Source organism: Periophthalmus magnuspinnatus, chromosome 17, assembly GCF_009829125.3.
Source record: "Periophthalmus magnuspinnatus isolate fPerMag1 chromosome 17, fPerMag1.2.pri, whole genome shotgun sequence".
Lineage (NCBI taxonomy): Eukaryota > Metazoa > Chordata > Actinopteri > Gobiiformes > Gobiidae > Periophthalmus > Periophthalmus magnuspinnatus.
Window position 1 is genome coordinate 3,706,060 of NC_047142.1, and position 11,741 is coordinate 3,717,800.

An 11,741-nucleotide genomic window follows, 5' to 3' on the forward strand; every position below is an offset into this window, starting at 1 on the left:
GTTGTCTGCAGGGAAACATGACAAAAACTCCCAGAAGCCTTTGAGGCGTTCTTTTTGTCTCCTTCTCCTCCGGTGCACCGCTGGGGTTAAATCCAAACAAAGAGGCAGTGCTTGATGCAGTCTGCTATCACGGCTCGTTGGATCTGCACTTCAAATGTTAACTTTATTACTTGTTCGACAACTTAGAAAAATGTTATAGGTTTAAAGGTTTAATTTTCAGTCTAAGTGAGTTTGAATGAACACTTTGACCTCCGTGGTGATAGCAGTCGTTTTTCTTCTTCGTCGTATTCCTCGGGGAAACGTTTGCCAACTCAAGAATCCCATCTGCAAATTCCTTAATAGGAAGAGGCTGATCATGTTTGTGTGGAGTTCGCATGTCCTTCTTGTCTGGGATCCAGTATATACATTTCTCCAATACGTTAGACAGATGTGCGTCTCGTTTACTGGGTGTATCGTAGATTCGCTGGTGGATTAGATAATCGGGGACATGCGCGGTCCGTCCACATCCAAACAAATATGGCTGCCTACGAGGAAAAAATCATAACAACAGGGACTAAAAAGCACGGATTTCTGTAGAAACTCTGTTGATCTGAGGCGAGAGAAGTTTAAATTCTGTTCAAAATGATGGCTGTCCAATGAGCTCCTTTGTTTTACATGTGATTGGACGATACTGTTTAAATCTTGCGGCCATATTCATCTGTGTAAATAAAAAAACAAAGCGATGTCATTGTGGACTTATCAGGTAAATTTTCTTCCTTTTTGTCACATGAACAGTTAAATAAACCCAATTTCTATTCCATAAATAAATAAATAAATAAACCTTCCCATAATTCCTCTATAGTAAATGGCGACACCGTTGTTTTCTGACTCGATATAGCGAGAAGCGCGTTCAAAATGAAACGCTGTAAGCCGGTCGTCGCATTAGTAAAACAGCACGTCTGCAGCAGCACAGCGAGGTAGCAGGTACAGGCGGGGGCTCGGCGGACGGCTCTGTAGCCTCCCTCGCCCCGCCGCGCTCCAGACTGAAGTGGTTAAATGTGAGAGTAATTGTGTTTTGTTTCGGGGACTGACATGCGGAACCCCACGGACCCCCATCTCCCTCCCAGTGACAGGCAGCAATCCCCGTGCCCGCCCCCCCTTCGCTCTGTCTAATTAGAGGATGTAGCCCTGGGCTCGAGTCCCAGGAAGGTCCCCCCCCCCCCCCTTTTTCTCCCACACCCCCTCCCAAGATGGCTCCCCAAAGAAAGGCCGTAATTGGGTTCTTTAGTCATAGTCTTCATTTTGGCCGTGTGTGTTGCGCTCACCTTTGAATGCTGTTTGGATGGCTCTCCTGTGTTCCTCGCGTCTCCATTGCCGCTGCTCTCCGTCTCCCACTCTCGCCGTACTTAATGAGGCCCCATAATACCGCAGCAGTTGTGCAGTTGTTTTGCTACCTCAGTCAAACAGCGGGGTCGCGGTGTAGTGTGTTCCGAGTACCATTCACTGGTCTACTTAGACAGGGTAATGAGTATCATTTGGAGCTACAAAGCACCGGCCCGTGAAAAGGGTGGTCCGTCATTTCCACTCACATCTCAGAAAAAATGGGATTTAGGCTTGTTAGACGTCTCATCGAACACAGAGCTGTATGCGCGGTGTTTAGATCGCCCACCGCTCCCCAATGCCCACCCATGGACTTCAACAATAACACGGCGACCTGCCTGACCCGCAATACCAAACAACCACCAATACTCAGTTTAAACTTTCACCTTATCTGTAGATCCGCATCAGACGCTCCTCCGGCAGCTCACGCATGACTACGGATTCAAAAAAACAAAGTAATTTCACTCAAACTGGATTGTAAGACCCAAATCGAACAAAGTAGGTCATCGTCATCTTGCAAAAATAATCCACTGTCACGTAAAATTAGTTTGCGAAACCCATTTAAATTTCAGATCCGCTCACGTCAAACTTATACGAGACATATTGCGCTATTTTCTGATCTGTGTTGTAATGTTTTCTCGTGACAAACAGACCTGGAGTTGTGTTTTGTTTCATTCACACGTTCGCTCAAACAGAAAACGGTCTGTTCCACCTTGTGATGTCATCATGTGGTAATACAGGAAGTGCTTCACTGTGTTTTTAAACTCCATAGACGTTCATTTCTAGAATCATTTAGATGGTTTCAGTTCTGGAATTACCCATTTTTATTAACCAAAAGTTAAATAGTAGCTACCGAACAGAGAATTTTTTGACAATTCAGTGTTTCTCTAACGTGTGAATGAAACAAAACACAACTCCAGGTCTGTTTTTGATGAGTTAACAGCATTAGGACATGACATAAAGCTCACATGAGTGAATTTTGCATAATATAGGACCTTTAAATTATAAGTGAACACAGAATATCCTGGAAAAAAAACATTAATCGGGTCTCTTTACTGACCCCTTGTGGTTGGAGGTCTTATTCATCACCTCTTGCACCTACGACAGACTTTGTAACCCAAATTGTTTTAAAAATAAATGAAGGACACGTTGAAAAAGTTGTATTTGTATGAAAATGTTAACAGCTCCTATGCCAGCGGTTAGTGTCTGTGTAACTGCCAATCCACGTGAAACACAAACTCTCAAAACATTCAGCGTCTTCTCAGCGAGTCTCGTCGTCAGAATTAAGCAGAGTTATCGTTTCACACTATCGTCTAAAAGCGGTGACATTTTGAGGACTTTTGCTTTTTTAAACGACACACAGACGACAGATACTTTTTGAAATTAACTCATTTTCATCGCTCTAAAACCCGTGGATATAGAAAACTGTTCGCTTATACAACAGTTTGAAGATGTGATGGATTTTTGACGACATGACGTTGGTCTCGCGGTGCAAACATCTCAAAGTTACACAGTGTTTCTTTAGAAAACCTTTTGTTCCTACGCCCGCATGTCCGACCGCGTTCCCCGGGCACCGCACTTCAAACAAGACACGTCTGTTACCATGGCGACGGCGCGGATGTGGCAGGGCAGCGTTTGGGGTCAGAGCTCCCCGCGGCCCGATAAGTGATGACTGTGGAGAGCGCCAACTGCAGTATTATTTATTTATTTGATTGTGTTGTGAGCTCTGGAACGCAGCAGCGGTAAGCCTGGCCCCGGGTCAGCGCGGGGAAGGATTACTCAGTGGACTGGTCAACAGTCGGAGGCACGCGGGGAGCTCCGAGTCAATACTGAGCTAACCTCCACAAACCATGAGAGATCAAGAGCTGCAGGTCAACAACTACTCCCAAACTTAACGATCTATAGTTATACTGTCACGCGCGAATATCTCAAACTGGAATTTTTGGACGTTTTTATTGCAGTTTTCTTATTTTACTGCTGGTAAATTGAGTCTAATGTGGCCAAAATCACATTAAAACCATCCGTCCATAGGTATAAGACAGTTAAAACGTGCAAATTCAAAACGCTACTTTAGAATAATGTTTAATTTATAATTCAACTGTAAAAATCATACATATTTTATACTACTGAATATGCAGGTCCACACATATTTTAGTGTTAATTTTGACACTTAGTAGAATTACTTGTGAACGTGATCATCGCCATTACCTCATTGCACTTTCATTTTAATTGAGGTTTTGTAGAAAGAGTAGTTAAGAAAGTTTTGTCGTTTTTATTAAATGTTCATTGTTCAGTACAAAGTAATGAAAGCTATCGCCTGGTTAATTATAGAAATGATACAATCGGCCACATCACATCGTCACATCTCGTTCCTTTGAGTTTGTGCTGTGTGAAGTTGTTAATAGCTGATGTTTGGACTGTGTAAGCGTCTGTAATTATAGTGTTTCTGATGTAAAAGCACTACACTTGTAAGCCATGCTAAAGGCCTGATCTTAGCCGTGGTTAGTTTCCTCTCATCTCTTAGTCCCATAAACCCGGGCTCTGTGGTCCATGTGATCATGTGAGCTCAGGTTTAACACAGACTAATCTCACATAGTTAGCTCCGCTCTTAAGTGTACAGCATCTCTGTGATGTTGGACACTAGCTTGTCCTATTGCGGGCCGCCAGATGAAAGTGCATGTGTGATGTAAGAGGTGTGTGCGTGTTGGCTCATGGTCTTATCAATGGAGACCAGAGCACTGGGGAGCGACATACAGACTGATCAGTTCATAAATCACTTTGTGCTCTTCCCCAGTCGCTCCCATCTCCTCACTCTCCCTGTCGGGAGGCAGCTGCTAAACTCCTCAGACATGTTGCACCTGTTTGCATGGGTACACAAGCCCCCTGCCGGGCAGCCCCCTCCCCTCATGTGCCCCAGGGCGCTGCAGAGGGTGATGTAATCACATGAAAGTGCTGGTGTTTTAACAGGGCCATAGAGAGGCGGCTGAGCTGAGGAAGAGGAAGCAGAGGCAAATGCAGGGTGTCTTCATGAGGCTGCTATTGATCAGAGTGAAATTTAATTTGGTGTGGGATTGACTGGGCTGCTTTACCTGAACACCAGCGGCGTGGGCTCTGCCGCAGGCCTCTGGACCAGCAGGGGGCTCCAGCCCAGCAGCAGATTAAGACCTGGACAGAATGGGAGGAAATGGATGATAAGGGAACAGTTTCAGGGGGATAGTGCTCTTGTGAAGGGGCTGAGATTGGAGCTAAAAGGCTTAATGGAGGGCATCTAATCCCAAATTGCAGAGATTCTGGGGTGACACCATTAGTGACATCCCCCTCATGTCAGAGCACTGGACACTTTCCTCTGGAACATCCATGAGGGACCTGCAGACACAAGTAACTGCAGCTTTTACTGACAGCTTAAGGAGGCATGGGTCACCTTTATCTGTCTACAACATTTTAGTTCTAAGCATATTTTTATTGAGTCAGTATGGATCTTGACTTGTTTAAGTCGCCGGTTTGATCTGTCTGAATTCCCACTGTAATACCTAGGCCTATTATTCTTCCAGTAATAGTAATGCAGTATTCGCCATAGTATTAGATTTAGACTTCTCTTGCAAACCAGTGCAGCAACTGTTTCCAGCTGCACGTATTCTTCCCTTCTTTCACAAGTTGCTGACCTTCTGTGAATATCACTTTTGCCTAAACTCAATCTGCCAACTCCCTCCTCTGCAGCCCGCGGTGAATCTTTATGGGTGTCTCCGTCAATTGGTCCACTGTTCTTTTCCCCGTCTGTGGGGACGCCGCATCAGATGTGTTTAACTTCCCAGTGTAGTGCAAAAGCTACTTGAAGAAGTTGACAAGGCTGAAGATTGGAAAGTAAATTCTCTGGGTCCCATCTCGTCCTCACGCAACCAGCGGCTTATAGCTCCTCTGTGGAGTTCAATACCCACCCAGATGAAGGTATCAGCTTTACTTTTCTCTCAATGTTTTTTTTCTTGTTCCGTTGCCGTGGCTGCCTCCGTCGGTGAAGTCGTTTAACACCGTCCTTGAGAAAGCCCTCGGTGAGAAAACTGTCGGCATGTTTAAGGAACAGGTAGACTGCAGTGTGTTAGACAGGGCTGGGACATTTGGAGGGGGGAGAGTCGGCCCCTGGAGGCGTTATTTTCCCCTCTAATAGCTGTTACGAGCCCTACATTATATCCAAGGAGCCCCGTTCCTTTGGGGTCCGCACACACCTAGGCAGTCACACAAAGGCGAGCACAAATTTCTTTTCTTTCTCCCTCCTCGCTCGCTCTACACACACACACACACGTTTAGTCTTAGCCGCTCTGCTCTGCCCGTGTCAATATCCTGCCATTTGAAGTCACGTACAGCGGGGGCATTGGGGAGTCGCAGAGGAGCCAGGCTGACGGGTAATGGGCCGCATTCATTAATAAGGTTGCTCCTGTCCCTCTCCTCCGCAACGCCAAGGATGTCTTCACCAGGGGGTATAGGGAGAGATAGTGAGAGAGAGAGGGGAGGGTGGAGGAGGTGAGGTAGAAAGAGAGAGCGTCCCGTTGGGAATCTCCTCCAGACTCACTTAGAGGAGCTTGATTTCAGCAGAGAGGAGAGAGGGAGCGAGAGCAGAGAGGCAGTGCTGTTCTTTAAAAAAAAAAAACCCAAAAGGAAGCAGCGACGGAGGGGCCCTAGCGAAGCGCGCTAACCCTTCCCGGGGTCACCCTCCTGCTCCCCGTCAAACAGCTTATTACCCCACCTGTCGGGAAGTAATCGGCCCGGCTGAAAGGAAAGCTGTCGAGGTGTTTAAATGCTTTATACGGAAGCAGCCGAAAGGGTAAAGAGGAAAGGGATGAATACAGAGGGGGCTAATGGGTATCTGCTATAGGCTAGCGGAGCCTCGGGGGGCCGTGCACCTACAGGATTGAAGGTGACTGTTTTGGTAGAGCTCCCCAAAATGGCCGAAGCGGGTTTCAAACAGCAACAGTGACATCAGGGGTTTGTTTGCAGCAAAGCTCGGAATTAGTCAGCGCTGTAAAACTATTAATAGAACAGAGTAGAAGTACAAAATGTGTCAACCTCACTCCTGATGGTAAAGTTATTCTAATCAGCATCTCGGCAGTTGATTTGAATACCTTTTTGAAAGTCAGCAATACCGACGTCTGCTACTACAACTACTACTACTGTACTACTACCACTCCTACGATAATAGTGGGCAACAAAAGCAGATATATAGAGCGTGGATCTACTCTTACGGGCTTGATTTGGGGAGTTTTTTTGGAGATGGTGGCGAAAAGCTCAACGGCGCAGAATAGCAGCCTTGTTTTCATCTTCCACCGGGGCAGCTATGGCTAGAAAATGGCTTACCACACCAGTGACTGCAGAGCGAAAAGATAACGAATACGACGCAGAGCTTTCAGACGCTCATCAAGCTTTAAAGCACGATTCTGCGACACATTATAATGAATCAGTTGTTCATTTTGTCCACGTAGTCGAGCAGAATTTGTGTCGCTCCAGGAGGTAACGAAAGTTTATTTGTACAGCGCAATCGGTACACAACGTAATTCAAAGTGTTTTACGGGATAAGAAAGACTTTAAAATCATAATGCAACAAATCAAAACATAAATAATCATCATAAAATTAACGTTAAAGCCGAAAAGTGCAGAGTAAAAACCTTTCAGACCTACAGATACATTGTAAAACTCTTCTATCTAATCTAAATTTGACGTAATTATCCTGTATGAAACCAGGAAGTGCGCTGTGATCATGCTAGTTATTATTCGCTTAACTGTACCAACTAAACTCTGCTCTGAGTTAGGATTTCGTTATGAATGTGAGGTTTGTTTTTCAGAGCTTTCAGATGGTAAAAATCAGATGCAGTGCCTTTACGTGAGCTGATACAAATGTAGCTGCTCTCAATGTACTACTACTACTACTACTACTCCTACTACTCGTACTTCTACCATGCATGCTGACAGCGCGTGTGACAGGTGCGTCTAGTCCGTGCCAGCTCGGAGAGTCCAAGGCCGTGTTTTGAAACAGAGCAGCAAGTGGGGCATGTAGTTTGCATTAAAGGGATTAGCAGTCACTTCAAAAGATGACCTGGATTCTGCCCACCGGGGACACCAGTTACACACCCCCCCCGGTCGACACTCCCCTTTAAAGAAACCTGGCACAGCTGCCCCACCACAAGCGCTCGCCACGTGTGCGCATATGCATGTGTCAATACGAGACAGATCTGCGGAGGGGGGGGTCGGTACTGATCCGAAAGCCTCACCTGCGCGCCGCCACGGTCAATACGCGAAGGCCGTAAACATATATAAACAAGGCTCTGAGGACGACGCGTCTTCAGGTGTGTCAGAACTGTGTCATAGATTTGGCGCCGGAGAAATTGGATGTTGCCCCGTCGATGCTTTTATACGACACCGGCGTTGCCATGTCGAGTCCCAAAGCTTACCTTCCGCCATTGATCCGTGTAACGTATGACTTCGGTGCTGTTGGGTTTGAGAGCTGTGATTTTTAAATGTCAAGGTAATTATCTGCGAGAAATGGCCATGTTGGATTATCTGAGCTTGAAGTTTCGCGAATATAGAAGTACTTGATATAAGAAAATACACAACGGAAATGTTTCTATGCTGTTTAGGACTAGAAATACGAAGTTACGCCGAATTTCTTCTGGTTGTTTATTTTTTGAACGCGAGACCTACTGCAAAACACTAGCTTGACAGGATATCTTGACGTTCTATTGTATTGTTTTAGCTGTGTATTTGTTTTTTCTTGACTTTATGTGAAGCACTTTGGGCAGCTGAAGTTGTTTTAAACGTGCTATATGAATAAACTCGAGTTGAATTGAGTTGAAAATCCCTTACAGTTTACTTTTGGTGTCATTTGCTTGAAGAAATGATAAGAGTACACATCGTTTTCACATTTTTGGATGAAAAGTTGCCATAAAAATCTGAAAATATGCAATAGGTTCAGGGGTAAATGTTTTATGTTAAACTCAAATGCCATAGTAATAAAAAAAAATGTTCTTTTTTCAATGATACACTTTTATGTGCAGTTTATAGAGCGTAGATATTCTGTTCACGTGTTGCATTTCTTCTCAGTAAAACGTCCGATCCACAATGATGAAAAGTTGGGACCGCTGCCATCAGGGCCGGTTCTAGCTTTTAAGGGGCCTTAAGCTGCATGTGTCTCTGGGGCCCGCTCCTGGCTCAGCTGTTTGTGATTCACATTTGACACATTCTGACTCTGCTCTCATCACTTTGACCAGTTTTATTTGTGTTTATCTGAACAACATCAGACTGAAAACATCCAGAACGTCACAAAAACTACCACAGACACAAGAACAGAACACAAACATATAAAGGGAGGGCAAGATTTTTACAATTCTTGACATTTTTTCTTTATTTCTGGTGGATTTTAATGTGTTCCAGTTGGCGACAGTGTTTCTTACATTTACATTATGTCGGGTCCTTGCTCCGGTGTAAACACAGAGCTGCCCTCACCTCTGCCCGACTCAAAAACAAACACAGCAGCAGATATTTTACTACTATAGATATAAAACAATTGTAATTGTTTTAGAGGGATATTTAGGCTGCTGTAAACACAAACCCCATGCACAATAAAACGTGATATATTAGATTATTTTCTTTTTTTTTTTTGTATTGTATGAAACATTATTGATCAAAGCCCCTAAGAAAAGTGCTTGTCAAAACTATACCATGGTCAATTAGTCCCATCCCGCTTTAATATATTAAAGGAGTAGAAAGGAAAAAACAAAATAAAAATAATAATAAATAAAAAAAAAAAAAAAAAAAAGAAAAAAACGCCAAAAAAAAATTACAAGAAAGGGGGAGCTTACATGGAAAAATAAAGTGTAGTCAATATTAGATTATTTTCAATATAAATGTACAGGCTCTTGGGGGCCCTCTGGTGGCCGCGGGGCCCTCAGCAGCTGCTCAGTCTGTTTATAGGCTGAACCGGCCCTGGCTGCCAAAGTTTGGACATACCCTCTCATTCAATGTTTTTTTTTTTCCTTTATTTTTACTACTTTCTACATTTTATATACACACAGACATCAAATATATGAAGTAAAATATATGGAATTATGTGGCAAAGCAAAGGGTGACTACATTGGGATTTTTTATTTACCTTTTTTTCTTTACTACATAATTCCATATATATTAGTTCACATATTTGATGTCTTCTGTGTGTGTAATAAACGTAAAAAAGTGATAAACATACGTTCACGAGATAAAAATGGTTGTTTTTTGTATCTTTGCCATAACTTCAAACTCATTTTACCCAGTGCAGTACAAAGACATTTTGCTAGTTGCTATATTTCTAACCGTCTATTTCTTTCTTCCCTTCTTTCTCTTTGTGTCTGGCAGAACCACACGTTGACTCAGCACAGCAGCAGCAGCTAACATGGCCGACACCAGCGCCTGGCCCGGACGCAGGTCACATGACACCAAAACGATATCACGTGACCACCGATTACTGTCAGTGCATCTTCTCCCACTGACTTCACTTGGACTGAACCGGGAACACAATCCGTGTCAATGGACAAGAGGAGGCTGGACTTTAAACCCTCCTTTACTGACAATTGTTTGGAAAAATCAACTCTCTTTGTATATAAAATCCTTCATGTGTTGCTTACCAGTTATATCGCAATCTTAAAACAGTATTTGCAATTGTACAGAGCGAAAAAAATGTTTGTATGGGGGAAAAAAAAAAGCAAAACGTTGGGGTTGAGGAGGCACTTTTCCAGCCTATCTGCGGATGACGTCGTTCTGCGAGTGCGGTCGATCAATATAAAGCAGAGGACTAGCGGCGCAAACACTCTGCATTGGACTTGAAAAAATAAAAGAACATAAAACGCGAGGAGAGAAGGCAAGAAAGCAGGACAGGATGCTGATATATGCAAACGCAGTGACACACATTTGGAAAAACTGGCTAGCGAACAGAGCCATGATAAAGCTCCCATGTGGATTACGCTAAATCAACCTGTACATTTCTGTTGTTAATGTTTACTGCTCGTCCAAGCCTGGAGATTACTGGAATATTTCTATGTTTTTGTTTCTTTTTTTTTAAGGATTTTCATTTTGGGGGGTCATGACGTTTGAACACAGCCTCTCAAGCTGGACGCCATCTTGGCACAACTCTTCGTATCCATTCTGTTATATTGGTAATGTTTTGAGATGCACTTTTGTATTATGATGTTTTTGGACATTTTCATTGAGGCAGTTTACAGGACAAATCAACATCTCCTGGCGCAAAAGGACGTTTATCTCTGATGTTATAAAATGTATTGTACAAATATGGAGTTCTGTATTTGGCAGACCTCGTTTTTTGTGTTGCACATGTGATGAAAATATTAAAAACTGTATGAATACTTACTATGATTTTGTTGGGATTTGTGCGTCCAGTTTGTTTTCTCGTGTTATGGTTGAGTTTGGACCTGTTTTTCAAAGTTTTTACTATATTTTTTAAATACGGGGAAAATGTAAACATGAATTTCTTGTCTGGGTAATGAACACACAACACCAAAATATAAGTTTTGTTGTTGTTTTTTTTCTCTTTTTTTTCTTTTTATCTATTTTGTAACTCTAAAACTTTGATAAGAGTATTTTTTAATTTTTAATTTTATTTTTTTATTATTATTTATTTTTTTTATTGTTTATTTTTAGATTTTTTAATTTTTATTTTTTTGCATTTACCATCACAGCACATCACACCATAAAATAAACTGATTCCATTTTAATTTTTTAACAAGTTGTGGTAAAATTTATTAGTTTACCACAACAGTTTACCATAAGCATTCTTTTTTTTTTTTTCAGACCAAAGTTTTGTTTGTTTTTCACCTGTTTCATCCTTCCTGAAAATAGAATCTATTAAAAAAAATAAGTAAATCATCAGAAGAGCAGATATAAACCTCATTAAACTACATTTATTCTGACATGTTTTTCAAAAATTTGGAGAAAAAATGTAAAATATTTTTCTGTATAATCACGCCCACACAGCGCGGTTACACTTTATAATAACTGCAGCTTAATTAGTCTTAATAAAGCATGAAAAATGTCTTACTTCATAATGAACATGAATCTTTTATGAAGAAAAGTTTAGACTTAGTAACTATGGTACATAAAAATACCCAAACCTTGTCCCCTTAAGTAGTTACTAAGTATGAACTATTCTTAATACACTATTTGTGGATCATTAATTAAGTCTTTTTTCATGTTTTATTAAGGCTGTAAATTGTGTAGTGATTATAAAGTGTTACCCACAACACACATCTCCAACAGAAGATTGTTTATGCTTTTTTTTTTGTGTTAATTTTTATGTAGTTATATATAATCAACCAATTTTTTTCTTCACCTTTTGTATGTTTTTATGTCAT

At 42.1% G+C, this 11,741-nt stretch overlaps 1 protein-coding gene across 8 annotated transcripts in view; it reads left to right on the forward strand.

The window, feature by feature from the left end:
• LOC117385013 (zinc finger protein 521-like) overlaps positions 1-10,741 on the forward strand; it is a 177,972-nt gene extending 167,231 nt beyond the window's left edge. For all 8 annotated transcript variants that reach the window (XM_055228764.1, XM_055228766.1, XM_055228765.1 and 5 more), the window contains one exon: positions 9,733-10,741. In XM_055228764.1, coding sequence (XP_055084739.1) covers positions 9,733-9,768 — 36 coding nt within the window. In that variant the 3' untranslated portion in view covers positions 9,769-10,741. The remainder of the gene's footprint in view (positions 1-9,732) is intronic.
• The last annotated feature ends 1,000 nt before the right edge of the window (positions 10,742-11,741 follow it).